This window comes from Anopheles maculipalpis, chromosome 2RL (genome assembly GCF_943734695.1).
Source record: "Anopheles maculipalpis chromosome 2RL, idAnoMacuDA_375_x, whole genome shotgun sequence".
NCBI lineage: Eukaryota > Metazoa > Arthropoda > Insecta > Diptera > Culicidae > Anopheles > Anopheles maculipalpis.
The window spans coordinates 89,778,133-89,799,078 of NC_064871.1; the positions used below are offsets into that span (position 1 = coordinate 89,778,133).

Consider the following 20,946-nt stretch of genomic DNA (forward strand, 5'->3'; position numbering starts at 1 on the left):
AGACCACTTGCCAGCCTGGGTTGGCATTCAAATGAATATGATACACTATTCTTGTGGTTCGAACGAGTGAAGGACGTAGGGCAGGAAGAACTCCCGTACAGAAATCGAGCTAATGCACGCTGTTTGGAAAAGAACAGTTTCCACGGATGTAATGTATATCTCACCTGCTTGGAGGGATGTATGATCGTCAAGATTATTCCAATTACCGGATCAGGTGTACCGACATCTTATATGCTGTAGGGCTCGCGGGGCCCTGTTTCTATGTTTATATGCAATTGAGCAATTCTAATGGAGGAATGTGGTACAGGAAAAAAAAAAACAATCTTTTCCATTAGCGTGAAGTATGGATGTCTAATTGTGTTTTAATGACCTTTCGTCAGGAGTCAAAACTGGGAAGGCCATTTTTCTAAGAATAATCGGTGTGGAGATTTAGATGTGTATATATTTCTTTACTTTTTCTGTTCAAGTTGCTCACCTGACGATCTCACGAGTCTTGGGATACAAGTTATTTGTTGTCAAGGTTTTAGTTCTGAATTTTGCTCGCACTTCAACACACACACAAGACTTGGTTCCATGTTTCCATTTGTCAAGGCATTGCAACGAAAATTAGTTGTCTATACTTTCGTGGCGTGACATTTTCCGTAGGTCCGCTGATCCAATTGGAGATCATCAAAGTGAATGTCTAAGGCCTCAAAATGTTTAAAAAAAAACGCATTTAACGTGCACAAACACACACTCTCGATTACTTCAGGTGGTACGCCCTAGAGTTAGGGGAGCATTTCAATTTTCGGGAGGTCTTATCTTGCCGCCTCGGAAGCAGTTAATAATATCGCGTCCCGCTTCGCACGGCAAATTACAATCAACGCACGCAACATAATTTCCGCTGACGCAAACGTTTGTCTCGTCGAGCGAGCAACGAACCGAATTCACCACAACAAGGGAAAGGTTACGAAGGGGAACTCGGCCATCGAAACATCGTACGAGGTGAAAGAATCGATTTCCTGCGATCGATTGCAGAAGCAAATGCGTTTTTTCTTCTTGTGCTGCTGTTGCTGGTTGGTGCTACTTTAAGGGGTGATCAGCGTGGCGTTGTGTGTCTGTCTGACCTGCTTAAATGTGGACCTTAGGTGCACCTGTTGCGTAAGCGGTCCCATTGGGTAATCTTCGCATTCGGAGGACTTGAACCTGGCCAATTATCATCACGTTAAGTTCTGTTTGAGGATCTCCTGCTTTTTTTTTTTTCAACAGACGGAAACCTCGTGTTTTGCAAATCGAAAACAGATATTCCTTGAAAGTTTTGTTTTTTTTTTGTTGTTGTACCGGCGCAGGCTCTATAATCTACAGGAACTGGTTGTAGAAATTGATCAATTTGTCTTATTTCATGTTTTAACATACGTGTGCTTACTTTTTTCTCTCACTACTCTTCTTCCAGCACAAAAACATACCAAACGGATGCGGATGATTTGATCGAGCACGGATCATGCTGATCGCCGGGTGGTCGTTGCAGTCCATCGCTTAATCATGAACGGTAGCAGTGGTAGCGGTTCCGTTGCAGTTGTGGACCACCATCCAAAGGTTCTTGCTGGTACGGGTGGGCCACGGCATCATACTGCGGCGATTGCTTCTTCTTCGGCAGTGACCTGGACGACACACAGTGCGCACAAGTCAGCTAGTCGACCGTCGCCCATTGGGCAGGCTAGTTTACCGCGCAGATTGAAGCAAGATGCATTTGAAGCTGAACGAAATGCGAGCGAAGATGAAGATGATGGTGGTTCGGTGCAGAGTGATGGCAACGAGTCTTCGTCTGGGACGGTGAGTGACTTCTCGGTTGATGAGATACCGGTGTGGATTAAGGGTGAGCAACGATGGATATCAGGCGTTTCGGATGATACTACGTGTGGAGATTTGATCGAGGTGTTGATACAGCAGGAGCAGGGTGCTGGAATTCCTGCGCCGGATTTGAAGGACTACTGTATTACGGAGAGGTGGAGGCAAGTGGAGCAGGTGTTGGATAATGGGACGAAAATCTGGCAGATCTGGACGGCGTGGGGGAAAGCGCAACCTGAGGTAAGAGAATCTCAAATGAATTGGTTTTTGTTCTGATCGATTTCTGTTTAAGGAAACAAATTTCTTTTTCCTTTTTTAGACTTTAGTTTTAGCCTTTTGTGTATCGTTTATTACGCGTTACTATATCGACTATGTCGACTAATGCCCAAACTCCCACAATGTCAGTCAGCTTTCTCAATTCGCAGTTTGGTATTGTTGTTAATGTATTTCTTAAGTGGTTTTGACCTTAGTTAATGATGAAACGATGTAATTAACTATGTAAATGGTTATTTAATTAAAGATGGCTCTTCATTGCTAGTCATCAATATCTAAACTATCGTTCACACAACTGTGTAGTAAACATCGACATGATCATAAAGCTTACATTCTACTACTTACTAGCAGTTGTATACTACACAGTACAGACCACTCTCCTATGAAGCAATACTGCAGTAGATATAAAGCGTGTTTCATATGAGCCATAAATGGAAGTTGAAAGGCTGCTTAGGAATCAATGCTCAGTGATATTGATCGGCAACAAGCAAAAGATCGTTTAGTGTGTCGAAGAGAAGAAGAAAAAAGCGAAATCCGTAATGTAAACCAATTTATTGACAAGCTGCTCCATTAGATGAACACCTCAAGGCTAGCCGTGGAGCCGACATTCACGTTAGCAAATCGACTTACAAATCGCCACCCCTAATCGCCAATACTAATGCGCTCACCATTTTTTTTTTCTTACGTATTTTATTTTTATCGCCGCAGGTGAAATTTATTCTTCGCCGTGTCGACGGCTCCCATGGTCCACTCGGATCGGGATCGGGAGGCACAGCTGCCACCGGTGGCGGAACACACGGCACGGTGGAGCGCGATCGTGACAGCGGTCGAGGAAGTCCTACGGGCAGCATCAACAGTGCAATAGTGCGTCGCAAGCGGCACCGGGCACAGAAGTCGACCTTCGCCTGGATGACGCACGGCCAGACCATTCATCCAAAGTCGTCCAAAACGTCGATCGAACGGTTGATGAAGTTGATCCTCGAGCAGGGTGACATCATACAGCAGCAGCTGTCAAAGTTGCGGTGAGTAGGGACAACATTACACCCTGATGGTGGTTTTAAGGATGATTTATGTTGAACTGAATGGTACCATGTTTACTATTTGCAGCGATCGCGAGATGCAGATCAACATGATCGAGGAGGAACGGCATCGATTGCGTGAGCGTGAGCACGGTAAAAACTATCTCCTGGAGACGTACCTGAAGGGATTGACGGAGGCAATCGAGACGGATCCGAATGCGATCGACAGTGGTATTACTTCCGAGGCAACAACGACTGCTTCGCCGGAGATGGACTTTGCTCCGGAGCACGACTCGGACAACAATGCTTCGGCGAATGGAGAAGCATCGGTAAAGGAGCAGATTAAGCTATTGGAGAAGATTGTCTCACTGAACAAACAGATTCAGCGTGAGGAAGAATCTGCGGTTAAGCTGTTCCAGAGGGTTCGACACTACCAGCTGGAAGATCCTCCAGATGAAGCAAAGACACAGCTTGAAGAGGCACTGGCAAAGGTGAACACCTCCATCGACCAGGACACTCACGAGTTGCAGATGCTTGATGAGAGTCTTCGTCAGTCGGATGTGATGTTGCGGGAGAAGAACGATCTGCTTCGAAGTCTCACGGAAGAGCTAAACCACCAGGATGCGGTGGTGGATGCCAAAGTCATTATGGACTTTTCTCAACCTACTCCAGTTATGCGGCTTGACCGTGGTCAGGGTGAGGTTCAGGATAGTCATCAGCAAGTAGCTATGTCTCATGCATCTCATCCACCGTATCCACCGATGACATTTGCACCAGGAAAACCTCTCCACAGCTATTCACTATATCCGATCGCCGAAATCCCTCCGAAACCGGTCCCCGTGCCGGTAGGGCCAGGAGAGCCGGCAAAGATCGTTATAGCTAGCAACACTCTGCCCAGAAACTTCCAACGTCCAACGCTGGTAGCGCCAAGTGGATTACCCGGACTAACGGTACCTTCGGATGCAATTTCCGTGCATCAAATCAACAAGTTCATCCAGTGCAGCAATAATCTGGGCACGAACTGCAATACCAACATCGACGACAAGGTGTGCCCGAAGCAGTTGTTCCATTCGGCCGTATCATCGGTAGAGTGTCAAAGCTCCGTGAAAGCGTTGACGGAGGACTTTGCCAACATGGGAACGCTCGTGTAACGAGAGCAGGAAAAAAACATAATTCAAACAACTTTCGCAACCAAATCAAACGAAACCGAAGAATTAGCATCGCGTTGTAGATAGAGCAAGAAGATTAGTTGAAGTAGAAAGCAAAGACACATTACATAGTCGCGAATTAATCGTCCAACAATCCGTACCAATTAAGAAGCAAAATGTAGCAGAGTAGAACGATATTTTTTCCACCCTATTCCTTTAAATTCTGTCCACCATTTACGGCGTGGTGTTGTTGAAGTGTGTGGAAGGTAGTGCATGTTTTGTGTGCGTATGTATCGCTGGGTTTTGTTCGCTCCTACCGCCCAGAACAGGCGTCAGAACCGTAGGCGCTTGCTGGCTAGTCAAATGGTAAGATTTCAAAGCATTTTTTTGTTTGTTTGTTTGTTTCATTGTTTCCCCCGATAAAATAAAGCGCAAGTAGTGTTGATCGCGAAATGATGCATTAATATAAAAGAAAGCTTAGTAAAATATTGAACTAGATAGCATAATGGTGGGCAAAACTTCTGGAATCGTTGCAATTTGAATCCTCAAGCACTTTAGAAGTGTGATGCAAACGGATAGGGTAATTGATGTCTTCTACCACATCAATTACTGGCGAAAAACTTAACCAAAAAGCAAAAAAAAAAAAACAACAGCACGTTCAATACCATATTTATACAAATTTACCTTCACGAGGAATGGCTTGTTTGATAGAAATAAAAGTTATTGAATAAAACACGTATTATTTACCTAAGAAAGTGATTTCTATTGAGCAATTCACCGAAGCTAACCGACGAGCCCTGTGATGAACTGCGCAGTGCCTACATTTGGGCGCACACTATGCACAAGGGGCAAACTGAGCGCACTGAGTGCTAACGACGATTTCAATTTTGTTGACGGATGAAAGCAGAGCGTACTTCAACCTTCGATTGATATTCGAAAAACGATTTAATTTTCAGCTTTCTAACCGATTTTCCACTGAAAATCCGTGAAAATAAAGCAAAACCCCATGCATTTGTCATGTAAATCACACCAGCGCTAGACGGTGAAAACTTTCCCGAATGCGCGTCTTGCACAGAATCTTAAAACAAAAATCGTTTAAATCGTGGAAAACTGTAAATAAAAGCTTGCTTTGCTCTCGCAAGAAGTGAACGAAGGGGTTCACCAGCGGATCCAGTAGTTGATCCGGAAGCCGTAATCACAATCCCTTCAGCATGGGTGGCATGTAAACTTTCACCGTTTGCACACCGCGAGCAGTCGAGGCTGAAGAAGATGTTGCTCACAGACGATTGTGCTATGCGAATGGTGAAACTCTTCAGCCGGGCAATAGACATAAAAGACACATCAGTGCAGTGATCCAACCCGGCGCCGGCTTCAATGTTTCGACAATTCTTTTCCGCGCTCAAGAGATGAAATAAAAGTTGAGAAAAATGCCGCAAAAGTACGTGATTAGCATTGACGATTGTGTCGATGGGATGTGATTCTTTTCACCATGGGTGGGGGTGGGATGGTAAGCTTTTTTCCAAGCTGCACGAGCAGCCGAATGCATTGAAAATCCTTCCCGAGTCGCATTAGTGAAGTGACAGTGGGAGTAAGAGGTTTTTGGGGCAAAACAGTGACGAAACGAGTTTCAATCGCAAGGGTACGAAAGCAAAACGGAAAATCCTACAACCGTTTGGAGCACATCCCAACCAAACAAGCTGCAAGAATGCAAAGAGTGTAGAGGGGTTTGGGGAATGGGCCAACGGGTTGGATTTGTTTTTTCCTTTTCTATTGCTGTGTCGTCTGCTGTCAAACGAACGAGCATTTGGAGCATTTTTCGTAAGTATTTTGTGGTTGATTGTGTGTGCTGATTTTCTTTTTCTTTGCTTTGTTTCATTCGAAACTGAAAAGATGGGCTGCTCATCAAGTTTCATTGAATGAACCCTTTTTCGGGAAACGGATTAGGGAGTAAGGCTTTGTGAGAAAGTTGTGCCAAGAGTTTTGTTTGATCGATCGTTAAAGCTCGTTTTGAGGATAGGAAAATTATCTTTTATGGATCTTTTATACGTTTCAAGGATTTCAATGGAAAAAAACATCACTTTAATGTGTTTTTGTATCGATTTTAAAACGAAACAATCGGCTCAATTGATCATTAAAAAGGTTTCACATTATACAGATTGCATACATTTAGGCGGGATTGGTATTTTCCTTTCAATTAAATCACTGTTTTGAATGTAATTCTAAGTTTAAAGCTTTATCATCCCTAATCAACAGAATGAAGTCTGGTCTTTTAAGTTAACATTGTATTCAAATATCCCTTCCAGCTTACCTATGCCCTCCAAGGACAGTCATATCAATCACCATAATGAATAAGTATTTGGCAAATGTTTTATGTAAAATTATGCAATTAAAACGCTTTCCACCGTTTCCGAGCTTGCATTAGCATCTATTGAACCATCACAACGTCAGCAGACTGTAAAATTGCATACCTTTTTTTATTGTAAAACGGGAAACATAAATCCCAGCCCCCCAAGGTACTCGGTGAACCCAAGCCAAAATGCAAAATGTATGGTGCGGGAACCATTCCTGGCCGCTGTACTAAATATTAATTTATATTTCACTTCAATTCAACTGTCGTTGCTTCTTAAGCGGATTAAAAATTTTGATCTGATTGGCTTCTTGGGCTCAACCCGCCCCTCACCGCTCCACTTTTGGTGCATACGAAATTGGCATCAGTGTACCACTCCCATCAACAAATGGACATCACCCGAATGAGATTGTTCCCGTATCGAGGTGCTTCCCAAAAGCGAACCGAATCCTTGTAGAGGTCGTCTAACCGATTACGGTAGGGTCGAACGAGAAGCAAAACTCGACAAAATCGTGAAAACTTTCTAGTCTGGCGCCATTTTTTTTGCGGCACAATTGTGAACCATCATCCATTCATGTATTTTTCTTCTTCCTACCACAGAACAAATGGTTAGGTTCCCGATCGTATCTAACGGGTCAGCATTTCAGCGGCGCTTTTATCACACTCGGTTCGGGCTGCCGGCTGGCGAAAACCCGAACGCGCCAACACTCCGTTGATTATGAATGCAAATCTAAATTAATAACATTTATCTCGTTCACATTTTCCATCTATTAAACGTTGTTCTATCATGCGGGTTTTGCGTGGTGCAACTACGGTCACAGAAATTGCCCACACACACACACACACATACATTCACCCAACTCGCGCGTACAACTGTTTTGGATAAAAAGGGTTTGCTAGCACGCGTTTTTGTTGCTTTTTCTGCTTTGTTGCCAGTTAGCTCTGGTTGCCCATTTTGCTGCCCAACAGCAACGGCAACCCTCTCACCTAGGAAGAAAATGGAAAACGATGTACCGATTCTACCGGGTGGCAATGTATGCATGTTATGGGTGTTGAATAAATTATCATTCGACGCTGGCAGTGTTGCCAGCAGCAAAGATGAGCGTCCGGGAGGGTTTGGAGTGTATCTCCTGCCGTGAGGGATGACTAGAGTCGTAGCTTCGAAGCGAAGGGGTGCTCGGGAATCTGGAAATGTTTTTGGGCTGTTGAACAATTCGCCTTCCTTTGTCCGCCCGATGTTGTCCGCCTGCTCAGCAAACATTGGCAACACGGCCGCAGGCAAGCAATTTTCCCACCTCTAGGAGCTGATATCCTTCGGTATGTGTGTGTGTGTGTGAGTTTTATGTTGCTTTCCTTTCTGCTACGAGCACAATTGTGATGAGTGAGAGACGGACAAAGGGAGTGAACAGGCGCTCCATCGAGCCCGGGCGCCAGGGTTTTGACGTTTATGTATGAGATTAACATTAATTTGCGCCTGCAAAATTTGTTTTAAATAATGAATTCCGAACTCTCTGCGTCCACGCAGCGCAACACGGCCGCGATCCGTGATGATGGATTTGGAAAATTTTATATCAAACGAATCCCCAATCGCCCCGTTTCGAAAAGCGGGATTGGGTGTGAATCCGATATGAGTTATGATGATGATGATGTATGTGGGCAATGTTCGATGTTTTTTTTTTGTTTTTATGTGCAGCATTTCGCTTGTTCGACAACTGCGTTTTTTTTGTGTGTGTTTTCAAATCGTTTTTCTTTTGCTTGCTGTACTTACTTTTACCCAATCGGTGTTATGGTTTATTTTTTCCCGCGTCGGGTTTGGCCTAGTAGTGAGGAAAGAACATTTTTATTTGATTGTTTTGAGGTTTGATAATGTTTTTCAAATCCTGTACTTTTTTATTTTGGCTCTCCCCCCCCTTCAGTTGCAAAGCAAACATTTCAATCCGTTCGTGGTGGAGCTCAGTTCGTTTTGGTTATGGTTGAATGGGTTGGCTGTGCTTTGCTGCGCTGAGCCGGGCCGGGATTGTATTGCATTGTTCGACAAACACAAACTGTTGTCAGAAGAGGTCAACTGGTGATGTTGCTGGCGGTGGCGAAAAGGACACCGGTGGGACGGTGGAGTGAAGTTTGAAATTATGCACACATCGAAAATATGATGACGTTGCTGCCGGTGGCCAGCGTTGGCAGATTTGAACGATGTTCCGGGAGGAAAACAACAAACATTAGCGATTTAATTTCCTATCTAGCTGGTTGCGGCTGGATTTTTGATCGTGGTGATGAGGGAACATGTGTAATGGGTGATGGGTTTGCGGTTCCCAGAATGAATTATTAAATTTCTACTACCGTGGGAAAATGAAACTTTCCAACAAAGAGCTGGCGGTGGTGTTCTCATGTTTGAGAATTTTATTTGGTGTAGAGTGTTTAGAAAATTAAATGCTTTGAGTTGAGCTTCGAGTTTTAGGAACTTGCTGTTTGTTTCCCTTATTTAAATTGGATAGACAATGCAAGCTTTGAGTACGTCAAACTAAATGAAGAAATAATTGTTTGAAAAGAGGCGGAACATGTCACAGCCGGTTTTTGAAATATTTAAATTGCGTTTTTGTTGGAATGTCATTTAAGAACTTAAGTTTATCTTTTCCGAGGGTTGAATTATCATTTAAAATCATCTGATTACTCCAACTCTTATGCATTTATATCTGAAAGAAAACCTAATTTTCCTTCGATAGGTCTTTTTTTTGCAGAAGAAAACACTTCACCTTAGCCAAAACCAATGCAAGCCATAATCAATGAAACGCATCTCCGATCGATCGCGATCTGCTAGAAACCGAAATCACAAAACAAAGTGCGGGGGATTAATTGACCGTTACGGAAATCCGGTCCCGTTACGCTGCTAGACGCCGGCGATACGCTAGCGTAAAACCGTTCAGCTACCCACCGCTAAGGATCAGGCAACTTTGACAGCTTGAAATCCAGTGCCGGAAGCTCAAAAGCTTTCTCGTCCTCGACTCCAAGTAACAATACGTTTGGTGAGAGGATTACCCGATTAGTGGCCCAGTGGGAGAGTAAGGAAGGGTGGGAGGGAACACGAAGCCTTCGTTTGCGTGTCCGGACCGTGTTGTGACCGTTTGTTTAATGGCACAGTTAGTGCTCGATTCGATTGGTTTCTTATTTGATTCGTACCGTTTGATAATCGACCCTGCAGTGGGCGCTCTGGGTGGCACGGGTGGGTGACTGCCCGTCGCAAATCCGCATCAATAAATCGCACCCGCAAAGTCCTCGGAAAAGATGTCATGTCCGGCTGGAATCAGCCGAATGTCCTGTGCACCGTGCCCTTCGATTCGAAGAAGAATCGCTTCAAGCGATAAATAATCATTCGATCGTAAACGGAAGATTACTACAGGCCTGGCTGAGGTGGGTGTGGAATTTATGTTTGCCCAAAGGTTTGCGAAAGTACCGCCCGCGTCCCCGGTGTCATCTAGTTCAGGGTCTTCATAGGTCTTTAAGAAGTTTTGTGCAGAACTTTCCGAACTAAGATTATGGATTTTCCACCGAATTGACCAGAGCGCGTGTAGTTGTTTATGGGAATTGAATTGCGGGTTTTTATTTGCTGCCTTGGCACTGGGACTGCACATTGAAGGGATTACGGGAATGTATTTCTAGGACAAGACTAAACTAGATGAGGGAGAAAAACAAGCAAACCCGTTCTACCGTAAGTACGAAACCAATAAAATGCATTAAATTCGGCAAATCACTTTCATGAAGTAAGTATGAATATATCTCACGAATTCGAAACGCGTCCTGCAGGGCTTACCCGAAATCCCAACCAACTATTTATCGGATTCCGGTGGTGGTTTTATTGTTTCACTCAACCGGTCCCTGTTGCTTTTGCGGAGATGAAGTTTAGCTGCAGCTTTTTTTCCAACATTTTCTTTTTTTTTTTGGAGATTGGAAAGTGCACTCAAACGTTTTGGCAACGTGGGACGCGTCGCCGGGAGGCCCTCGGGAAATTGAGATGAAGCGCGTGCAATGCAACTTTCGCAACGTGTGTTTTTTTTTCATTCTTTCCCGGTACTCAAAAACGGTGCGATTCACGTCGAGAACACGACACGACACACACACACACTCTCACTTCCCAGTGCGTCATACGTGCCTGCAAGGATGACTCGAAGGAGTAGAAAAACTAAATCGGGGAAAGAATGAAAGAATATATATCCTATCAGAAGATTTAAAAACCCTCCAACCAGAAACGGTAAACTTTTTCATTCGTATTCTTATCAAGCGGAGCGGATTCTTGCTTCATAGGAGTCCTTTTCCTTTTTTTTTGTGTTGTGTGTATTTTCTTTCCGTTTGAAACTTACCTTGGTTCCTTCACACACGGCTCGTCTGTGAGTCGCAGGGAAAGAAAGAAAGTGCAGAAGATAAGCGATCCTGATCCAAGGTATTGCTTCTCCTGTGTGAGGTTCTGTAAGTTACTCCAGTGCTTTTACCGAACGCTACCGATGTAAAGGACACCCACTTCAAATCACACACACACAGATATACCCCAGGTTCCCGGGGTGTTGGGTACGACGGTAAGATGAAATCGGAATCAGTTTCTTTGAAAATTGTTTCTTTCCGATCTCGTACCGTGTACGACACCGTGCGACCGTCGATGCACCTTAGAAGTGCTTCTGAAAACCACCGCAAATTGGAGGGAAAAAGTGGCAAAAGGATTTCTATCCAGCACCGTCGTCGTGTGTCGTCGGGGCGTTTGCCTTGGAGCACGCTTTAGTTTTAGCTCCCTTTCGCTTCGATTGTATTGCAGAGGATTTAAGGATTTTGGATTCTTTTTATGGCTCTGCTTCACTTCAGCATGCACTTTGTTTATGTATTTATCGAACATTAACATTTGCAGTACATCAATAGATAGGAAGCATGTAAATCCGTTGGAATAGATGGGAAGCTCATCTTGTAAGTGCCGTATGCAGATGTTTATTTTGGTTATAAATTTTGCATTTTTTAAATATTAGACTTAATGAATTTTCAGCTGGGTTTGTTGGAGGCAAATCGACCACCGACCAAATCTTCACTCTTCGGCAGACCCTCCAGAAGTGCCGAGAGCGCCAGATGTTCGAATCGCACAGGGGTCTGTGGCAAGGGGACGAACTCTCCTGTTTACTGTTCAATATAGCCTTGGAAGGTGTCTTACGAAGCGCGGGGCTAGACAACGATATCCGTGGTCCGATTCTCTTCCGGTCTCTTCAAATTATTGGCTTCGCGGATGACATTGACATCGTTGGCAAGACGACAGCGAAGGTGTGTGAGGCGTACACCCGACTGAAACGTAAAGCAGCAAGAATTGGATTGATGATCAATGCGACGAAGACGAAATACCTGCTTGCCGGAAGCTCTGATCGTGATAGAGCCCGAATGGGAAGCAGCGTGTTAGTCAACGGCGACAACCTTAAGGTGATAGAGGAGTTCTGCTATCTTGAAACTGTCGTAACTTCCAATAACGATGTCAGCAGCAAAATCTGGAGACGAATTATGCAGATGTATCGTGCCTACTACGGCCTTCATCGTTTGCTGAGCTCCAGAAGACTTCTGATCTCAGATCTGAGATGGAGTGTGGAGGAGAAGGGTGAACCACGAGCTTGCTGAGCTATACGGAGATCCGGACATACTGACGGTGACAAAGACCGGCAGGATACGATGGCTGGGGAATGTTATCAGGATGCCGAACTCATGCCCCGCCAAGAAGGTATTTGTCAGCGACCCCCAGTTCGGCACAAGGCGTCGGGGAGCACAGCGAGTTCGTTGGCTGGATCAGGCGAAGGGAAACCTGTCGGAGATCGGGTGCCTACATGGATGGGAAGCTGCTGCCAGGGATCGAGTTTCCTGAAGATCTATTGTTGACCGGGGCATGTCACGACGACGTGCTCTTTAAAGAACAGGCCAACATGATAGAGAATGATTTTACATGCAAAGATTCAGCCTCCAAAAGCTGGCAAATTTGACTTCGTGATAAAATGTTTTGGTAGAACTAAAATCAACATATTTTTATTGGATTGTTTGCAACTCGACTTCGAGCGATACATTTTTACTCAACTTAAGGATACTTTGACCATATCAAATTTTTGAGACTTTGGACAGCCTTTATTACACACATGAACGAATCGAGTTTGAAATATCAAGAAAGATTTTTTCATCCTTCTCAAACTTTTGGAGGTGTATGAGGTCGGACTTATCATCAGACTCATCATAATCAAAATCATCAGGGTCAGCCAATTTTCCAAGTATTTGTGCAATTGCCTTTAAAAATAATTAAAACAGAAATTAGACTCTTAGCACACCAACAATATGTGAATATTGCAAACACGTAATACGTATCCCTAGGGCTGGTTGGGGCTAGTGTTACTTAATACTCTATACCTACTTAACCTTACCCCAGCTCTATCCTTTCAATCTTCAACTCTTTATACCCTAGGATCACGGTGGGATTGGTGTAATTGTTTTAAACTAAACGCACAATCAAGGAGTACAAAGGTACACCGAACGATCTAAATCTCCCAAGCGTCTAAATCTCCATTTTAATCCAATCTCACCCGAGCACGCTGTCGCATCAAAGACTTAACCAAGAGGACCTCCGAATAATCCACAAAGGACATCCAAGCGGAACAACCGCCTCAAATCCTCTGCAGTAATTCACCCCGGTTATCCGACTCTCCGAACGGTCCGTTCTGCTGCTCAACCTCCTATCAAGACTGGGGCTTTGGTGTATCGACAAGGTGCCATCCACAACAAGAGCCACAAGCTACACTTAACGAAGCCTTGCATTGCTTGCATCTTGGTGTTGGATCACGGCCCAGGCGAACGAACAAGCATGCACTCTTTCGCTGGACAATAGCAGATTAGCATCATATCGATGGGAAAATTTGGTTAATTCACCCTAACCCTTGCACCCTTGGTTTTCGAGCATCGATTAGACACACAAGGATTCCAATTTAAACCAGACATGCCTTACTGTTCTTACAGCGCTTGTATCTAATGCCATCGAAACATGCACCTTGTCGAAGCATCCTTTTAAGGTGGAAGAGTAAAAGAAATGCGTTTTTCTGCATCATGGTTAGGCATTTTTATTGCTCTTTTTTCATTTAGTCTCGATGATATTTGGCTCTGTTCTAATGGGCACGTTGTACGACGAAGCCTAAAATCATCTACACCTGCGTTGATACAATCTTGCCACAAAAGGACATAGCTCGGGAAGAATTTCATCGAGGATAGAACCATCTACAATCATCCCTTCACTCGACATGATTCGACTGAAAAGCTAGCTTACACTCACGGCACTCTTTGCCGGCCCTAACCACAATATCTATAAACATTTTCCGACTACAGATTGACCAGTATCGTCCGTTTTAATCTGTTGCCCTTTAGTGTATGGGCATTCTCAACCCAAAAAGCTGTGACTACAGGTGAACGTTAGCAGCGTGTTTTTCGAAATGAGACCAATCAAACCCCCATTTTGTTGTCCTTTCGTTCCGTGCAACCTGGCACGGGTCGGTAAGATGCGTATAATTATGCGGTCAAGTTGAAATATGAAACCTCTGCACAGCTCTTTGTGGTGTTGGCGTGTAGCAGGCTTCGTAGCAAAAGGCTTTTCCGTTCCTTTCTCGGGTCACAAGCCAAATCTCTGAATCAGAATGGTTGTATGGAGGAAAATCGCTTACCACGCTGGGAAAGAATTTCTCTTTCTATTGATGCTGTGAGTAGAGGAACGAATGTTGGAATGTTCCTACAGTTTCTGTGAATACAAAGCAAACGTCTGATATGCTGATGTTACAGTTCTTTTTGCGGTTTTTCTCACCCACCAGTCACAAGGGTGGTGAGGAATAGGTCTAGAGTGTTGAGGGAAAAAAGGCCAACGAGCGTGTGCGGTATTCCTGTTGACTAATGCCATCGCATAATTGTCACTAATTGTGATCCGTTTGTTACGGCGGTACGATTCCAGAGATGGGCATATGGTGTGTGGTTTATTAGTTGAATGTAGTTGCAACATTGGAAATGAGAAATTCTTGCAATGTGTAGTAGTCAAACGCATCGAGGAGAACTTTACGTGATCACTAAAGCGATAGACCATGGTGTTGTTCTGAACTTCAAAACTAAAGTTATATCATTACTAATTTTTGTGACAGATGAAACCCTTAAAAAGTTCCCTAAAAGGTCTCAAATTTTTACACTTATTCCTAGTCAATCGCTTTGCAAAGTCACACCTTCACATGGCAATGCGTCTTTTCCCATGCCAAGGATCGTTTATTTTCCAAAGAGCTTGGCATCGTACACCAAAACCACAACCTATTCGATGCATCACAGCAACTGCACATTAAAACCGAAAGCCATCGTTCTACACGCTCACGATGCCGATGCCAATCATAAGCGTCGAAGCCATCCATCACTGGTTAGCTGGAACGACACAAGCGTGGTTGATTTTATGTGCGTGCATGCGTAGAATGATGGTGTGAATACTGTCCCCTTTTGTTTTGGTTTTTCTGCTGCCCTTAAAGTGCGTTTTTTCTTGTTTTTAGTAAACTGATCAAATTTATTTTCCCATGAACAATGATGCCTCTCGGTAGGGCCCGGTAGAATTTAACCTTTTGCTCGATTGGATTTAAAATGATTGCTCTATCATACATTTCGTCCTTTTTCACAGGCATTTTCCCATGTTTTCACCGAGCGGTAAGATTAATTCGTTCGGAGGTTAAATTTTCTGCTGCATTCGCTAAAGCCACCGCACTTTCCAGCCACGCCACGCAGGCTTCACCCAACGCTTGCCAGTGTTTTTTTTTCTTTTTGGAAGGGAGGTTTTTGGAATTCATGGTGAGGCTCAAAAATTGACCAACGTAATCGATGCCACTAGCAACATGAACGCAACCGGGCAGTATATTATCGTTGCACGCTGCTAATGCAAAAAGCTTTCGGCCATTGAAACACTACACCGGGTGAACATATAGAAGGAGGGTTGAACAAAAAAAAAAGTAGTTTAAAATCCAGATTTTGCTATCACAACCAAAGGCACGGGCTCATACAAGGAACTGAGAAGCACGGTGTGGGATTAACAAGAGTGGGAAGGCGGAACGGACGGAGTAGAAACGAACAAACGCTACATTTTATTGGACAGATTTTCCAATTTTACGGATCAACGACTTTTTTACGCTTCCGCGCTCGCGCACCGGATGAAGTAGTTCTTTTCTCCTGTTTTGCCTGCGTGTATGTGTGTCCGTGGGCTGCAGTTTTCCAAACTCTCCGGAGGGTGGATCATCGGCGATGCCTTGGGGCTTCATTTAGCAGAAAATTATTTGCTGCAGCGATAGTGGGCATGGTTTGTTATTTCTATTTTTATTACGTATTTATGTCCATTGAAGTACAGGTGATCCTGGTCGGAATGCTGATCTTTTTTTAATGTCGTCGAGAATGGGTATTGGTGGATGGTGTGTTGAGTTACAAACTATTGGATACATGTTTAGATGAAGGATTTCAAGATCAAGAAATTCATAGAACTTCTATCCAATTATTCTGACGTCCACATATAATTTTCCTGGAGGAATGCCTGGGGTAAATCGAATAAATACAATGCAGAATTCTATTTAAAATTCTTTGCGGTATCTATTTGATAAGTTACGGTACCCTTTTCTTCTCCGTTGGCTCAAAAACATTGAGGCTTGGGGGTTTTGGCCCGCCATTTCTGGCTTTGATTGACCTAATCCTTCCCGTAGATGAATAGTCAGCCCTGCGTACGAACGGTTCGGAAAGGATTCGCTGCATCTACATCTATTTTTTGTGAACAAATCCGAGAGCTCCACAGGCGTTACACTGTGCTGCACTTCCTGAGAACCACAGTTTCCTTGTCACAACAAGATCCTTGATGTGCGAGGTAATTAAGAGCATACTTAGTGATCTTCGCTCAAGAGTGGTTCTGGGCGTATTCGTAAACAGGTTCGGCATAATATTCAGAACAAATATGCCCGTATAACATTGATCGATCATCCTCTGATGAGGACAGTCTTTGTTTTAACCAGTTCCTGAAATCTGTTGTATAAATCGTCTCTAACGTAAGACGGTTATGAAATTTTCAAAGAGGAGCTGAGAGGATAGAAACCTGAGGAGAAGGAGCAAGAGCCCAACATAAAGTTTATTTTAACAATTTAAAAAATCATTCATATCTGAAGTCTTGTACAAAGATTTAGATTGTATGGCGTAATTTTTTTATATTAAAATGAGCTTTAATGATAATCTGGTTTGCTTTTTATAATTAATCATAAAAGGAGAATAACAATCAACTTACCTTGCAGTTCAATGTAGAATTCTCACTTCGTTCTCGGTGCCCGGTAGAGGCCCCCCTAGCCGCAGAGGCTAGCGAAGCCCCTGGCGGCCGCTAACTCCGCCCATAGGTTGATCCGCCACTAATAATAACTCATTGCGTCTGGATTCTTCCATGGATCAAAAATCTACCACAGAACAGCGCTCTTTTAATAACTCTCACGCGACAACTTTTCACTACACTTCGAATACACTCACACACAAGCACATCACAACACTGTTTAACACGTGCTCATTTTGCACAACAATCAGAGACCATAAGCACACAAATTAAACCGAATATATGCAGGATAAAACACAACTCGATAAGGAAATATGTTGTGTAATTTCTATTTAGTCAACACACGCGTTAAATAAAATAAAATAAACATCTTTTTGTGCCTAAGAATGCATTACCAAATACGAATGACCGGCCACGATAAAGTTTGATTCACTTATGTCCACTAGTAGCTTCTCCGTAAAACGATCTAAACCGGTTTGTGATGCGCGCACATGTCATCTCCGCAGCGTTGGTGTGTGAGTGCGCTTCGTTTTAGATCGAGTGCGTAGAACGGATTGCCGAAGATCATACGCGAGGGTATTGTTTCGTCCGTGCACGTGGCCGATAGTGCGATCGTAGTTGTGTGGTGGAGTCTGCCGGCATCGGCGATCAAGTTTCATTCGCTAGTTAGTCTGTGATTGACCAATGTAGCTGACGCTACGTTGCCGCGCCGGTGATGTCGTGATGTAGTGATTTTTGTGTCTTTTTCGTACAATATTAATGTTTAATGTAACATAGAAAGTGCTTGTGTAACTTATTATATAAAAGTTATGGCTCGATTCGATTGTTTTTGGTGAAAATTGTGTGCTAGCGTTCAGTGCGAAAAACACTACAACCAGTTTCGTTTGCAGTGGTGTTCCCTCCTTCGTTCTTTTGTTTCTCGTAGTACAGTACTGAGATAAGTGTGTTTGTGTGCGTGCGTTCGGAATGTTACGGCAGTATGTCGCGTGAGAGTTATCAAAAGGACACTGTTCTGTGATACAAGTGTTATCAAAATAGTATGTGAGAAGAATCCGGACGCGTGAGTGAGTTATTGGAGAGTAGAATGTAAAGTCCGATGGGGTCCCGGCCATCATGATTCTGATGATTTGCACAATGCGCTCAAAACGTGCGTGTCCAAAACAACTCCAATCCAGATGGCGCTGTGCAGTAACTGCAAATAATGAAACACCAGGAATGATTTGGCATATTTACATTCATCTGCAAGGTAAGCAAACTGTTATCGACCTTAGGCGGTTAAAAAAAAGAAAGAAAAATTTATCATTAAAATCTAAAAACACTAAGAGTATTTAGTTTATACGAAAAGTTGTCATAAAAGACAATTTCAAAATGGACTTTATTTCTATTTTCTTTGCCCTCTTTAAAAACGACTTAACCGTCTTATACAGAGAATCGATCGGTAAAAATTACAAATAGACAACACACAACAGGAAGCAACCCACCAAACATCGAGAATTGATTTATTGGTTGACCTTTTGTGGTTTGTGGTTATGTTTCGGTCAAATTTGGGTTTCGTTCTACAATTTGTTCGATGTCCATGTTAAGTAGCCATTTGCATGTTTGGAGAATGAGGATTTTTTTTGTTGAATAAATTGTTCCTTCCATTGTAATACTGGGAAGTAGGGGAAAAAAAAAGAAGTTTCATCGTTCGGGTCGGGAGCGGAAAAATGGTTGTAAATTTTATGACACCTCCCAGGGTTCGTTACGGCGTTTGTGTGCCTATTGTAGTTGTTCCTCCTTTATGCTGTGGAGAGACTGTTTTCGGTTCGTTATGGCAGGTCCTTCTTTTACAACTGAAGAAGATGCTAGTCGGCTGGGAGGAAGTGAAATTGCAGTCAATCGAGTGATGGTGACCCAAACGAAGTGTGTTTTTTTTCACCGCCTTGCAATTGGGAAAATTCAAGCGAGAAGTAGTAAAAAAGTGAAAAAATCCTCCCCCTCCAATCCCCAAACGGACACACAGGCGCTCAAAGTCCTTCCAGAAATGAAGCATTTGTTTTCGAAAACGCTTTCCAGGTTGTATGTGTGTGTTGCGTATTTTCCGGCCCCTTGTTAGTAGGTGACTTCGGCACCCAACAGACTTGGTTGAAATTATTCAAATAATGTTTTTATTAGAGCCTGCCCACTGCTCTTTAGCCACCGCGGTGGCAAACGACGAACCGACCTACAAAATTGTTCCTCGTTCGAGCGGGTGTGTTTTGGGGCCGGGGAAAGTTAAACATGAAAATTCACGTACGACCAAACGGTACACCCGAACAAAAAAAGAAGAAGCAGAAGAGAGAACATTCGCGTACCAGAAACCGAAATACAGGCCCTTGAAGGATCTCACCGTATCGTCCGAGTAAAACGGAACTCAACGGGCTTCTGGCTTTTGGTTCGCTTTCTTTCATGTGATTATGGGGCGGCTCGTTGGGTACGGGTGGTACAGGATTATCCCTACACCAGGACCAGTACCGAGTATAAAAACGTCATACATCATCATAGTACGAAACGGTGGGACGAGCGTTGGTTTATGCAATTCGCAATTGGAACTACGATGGACCGGTGGGGACCTTTGGAGGCGGCCACGGAGCTGGTGGAAAGAAACATTTTAATTTCAGATTCATATGTGAAAAGAAATTTTGCACAATTTACGGCTTACCGATAGCCTGGGCGCTTTCCACCGGTGCCCGGTTCGGTGCCGTGCCAAATGTTGCTCATTTGTGTTTCGCTCTTCAAAGGATATATGCTTTCCGTTTGCTTGTTGCAGTGTGGTGGAAAAGTTTAACCGGTGCAAAATATACATTAACGGCTTGCTATATTGCATGCAGATATGTGTGCTGCTTTTGGGGAGCATTGCATGCTTAGTGAAAAATTATGCTTGTTTTGTTGTTGATTGCTTGAGTGATGGTCGGTTAGCTCAAAGCCATATTTGATGCAGTGTGAGCAGGTCCTTTGAATTTTAATATGATGGTTCGATAGAATATGTCTAAAATTTATTTTAGAATATTTTTAAAATTTATTTATTTAAAATTTAATTTATTTTAGTTTGAAGAAAGCCGTAAAATGATTTTTTTAAATAAAATATAATATTCTGTGGTGATTAGAGGTGATCAGGGCTGGCCCTAGATTAAAACCACTCTTACTAGGTCTTGGAGCTGATTAAAATGATGTTCCTCGGAAACTATTAATCTTTACTATTAATAAGAAAAAATATTTTTCATTATTTATCATTTGTTCTGCCTCTAATTAATCTAAGTTTTGCTATTGCTTATGGCATGTAGGATTCTTTTATTATGTTTAATGCATTGTTAAATATTTATTATATTTTCCATTTATTAGTTTTGATTATTTATTAAATTACTCGTATGTTAAAGTCCTTTGTTTTCGTTTTTTTACCATTGGTTCGATACTTCTTCTTCTTCTTCTTCTTCTTCTTCTTCTTCTTCTTCTTCTTGGCTTCACGACACACCACCAGGCCGTTGGTAGTTTGATACTTTTTTGTTTGATATTTTATGCTTCATTTTTACCCAAAACATTTTTATATTAAACCTATCTTCTTCTTTTTCTTGGCCTGCTGAGGACGTCAGGACGTCGAGCTTTCAGCACGTCACGTCGACATAGCCAGGTCTCCAATCAGTTTGCAGGAAACTCGGTCTAGGTCTGCAGTCCTCCATCAACGGCTGCATCCGATCTCCGACTGGTTTGACTCCACTTGATACAGCCAACGAGCTCACTGTGCTCATCTAAGCCTCGTGTCGAATGGGTCGCTGACAAGCGCTTCTCCTTCTCCTTCGCCACACGCCCTGCTCGCACACACCGCCAAAGATAGTCCTTAGCACACGCCGTTCGAAAATGGCGGGTGCATTGGCGTCCTCCGTCAGCATAATCTAGGACTCGTACCCCTAGAGGACTACCGAACGTATAAAGATGCGGTAAATCTTGCATTTCGTGTGTTGTTGA

General features: G+C 43.3%; 2 protein-coding genes across 2 annotated transcripts in view; one reads left to right on the top strand and one right to left on the bottom strand.

Annotated features, from left to right (window-relative positions):
* LOC126567815 (transcription termination factor 2) overlaps window positions 1–20,946 on the bottom strand; it is a 430,644-nt gene that overhangs the window by 213,164 nt on the left and 196,534 nt on the right. The gene's annotated exons all lie outside the window — the stretch shown is intronic.
* On the top strand, window positions 1,439–4,351 carry LOC126567987 (ras association domain-containing protein 10). Its single transcript, XM_050224375.1, has 3 exons — window positions 1,439–2,067; window positions 2,809–3,122; window positions 3,208–4,351. The coding sequence occupies exons 1-3, from the start codon at window positions 1,522–1,524 to the stop codon at window positions 4,268–4,270; spliced, it is 1,923 nt and encodes a 640-aa protein (XP_050080332.1). The 5' UTR covers window positions 1,439–1,521; the 3' UTR covers window positions 4,271–4,351.

Bases quoted from the DNA above. Each gene is read 5' to 3' on its own strand.
- LOC126567987 (XM_050224375.1), top strand. From the start codon at position 1,522: ATGAACGGTAGCAGTGGTAGCGGTTCCGTTGCAGTTGTGGACCACCAT. The intron at 2,068-2,808 runs GTAAGAGAATCT...TTATCGCCGCAG, and splicing joins GGGGGAAAGCGCAACCTGAG to GTGAAATTTATTCTTCGCCG. The intron at 3,123-3,207 runs GTGAGTAGGGAC...TACTATTTGCAG, and splicing joins CAGCAGCTGTCAAAGTTGCG to CGATCGCGAGATGCAGATCA.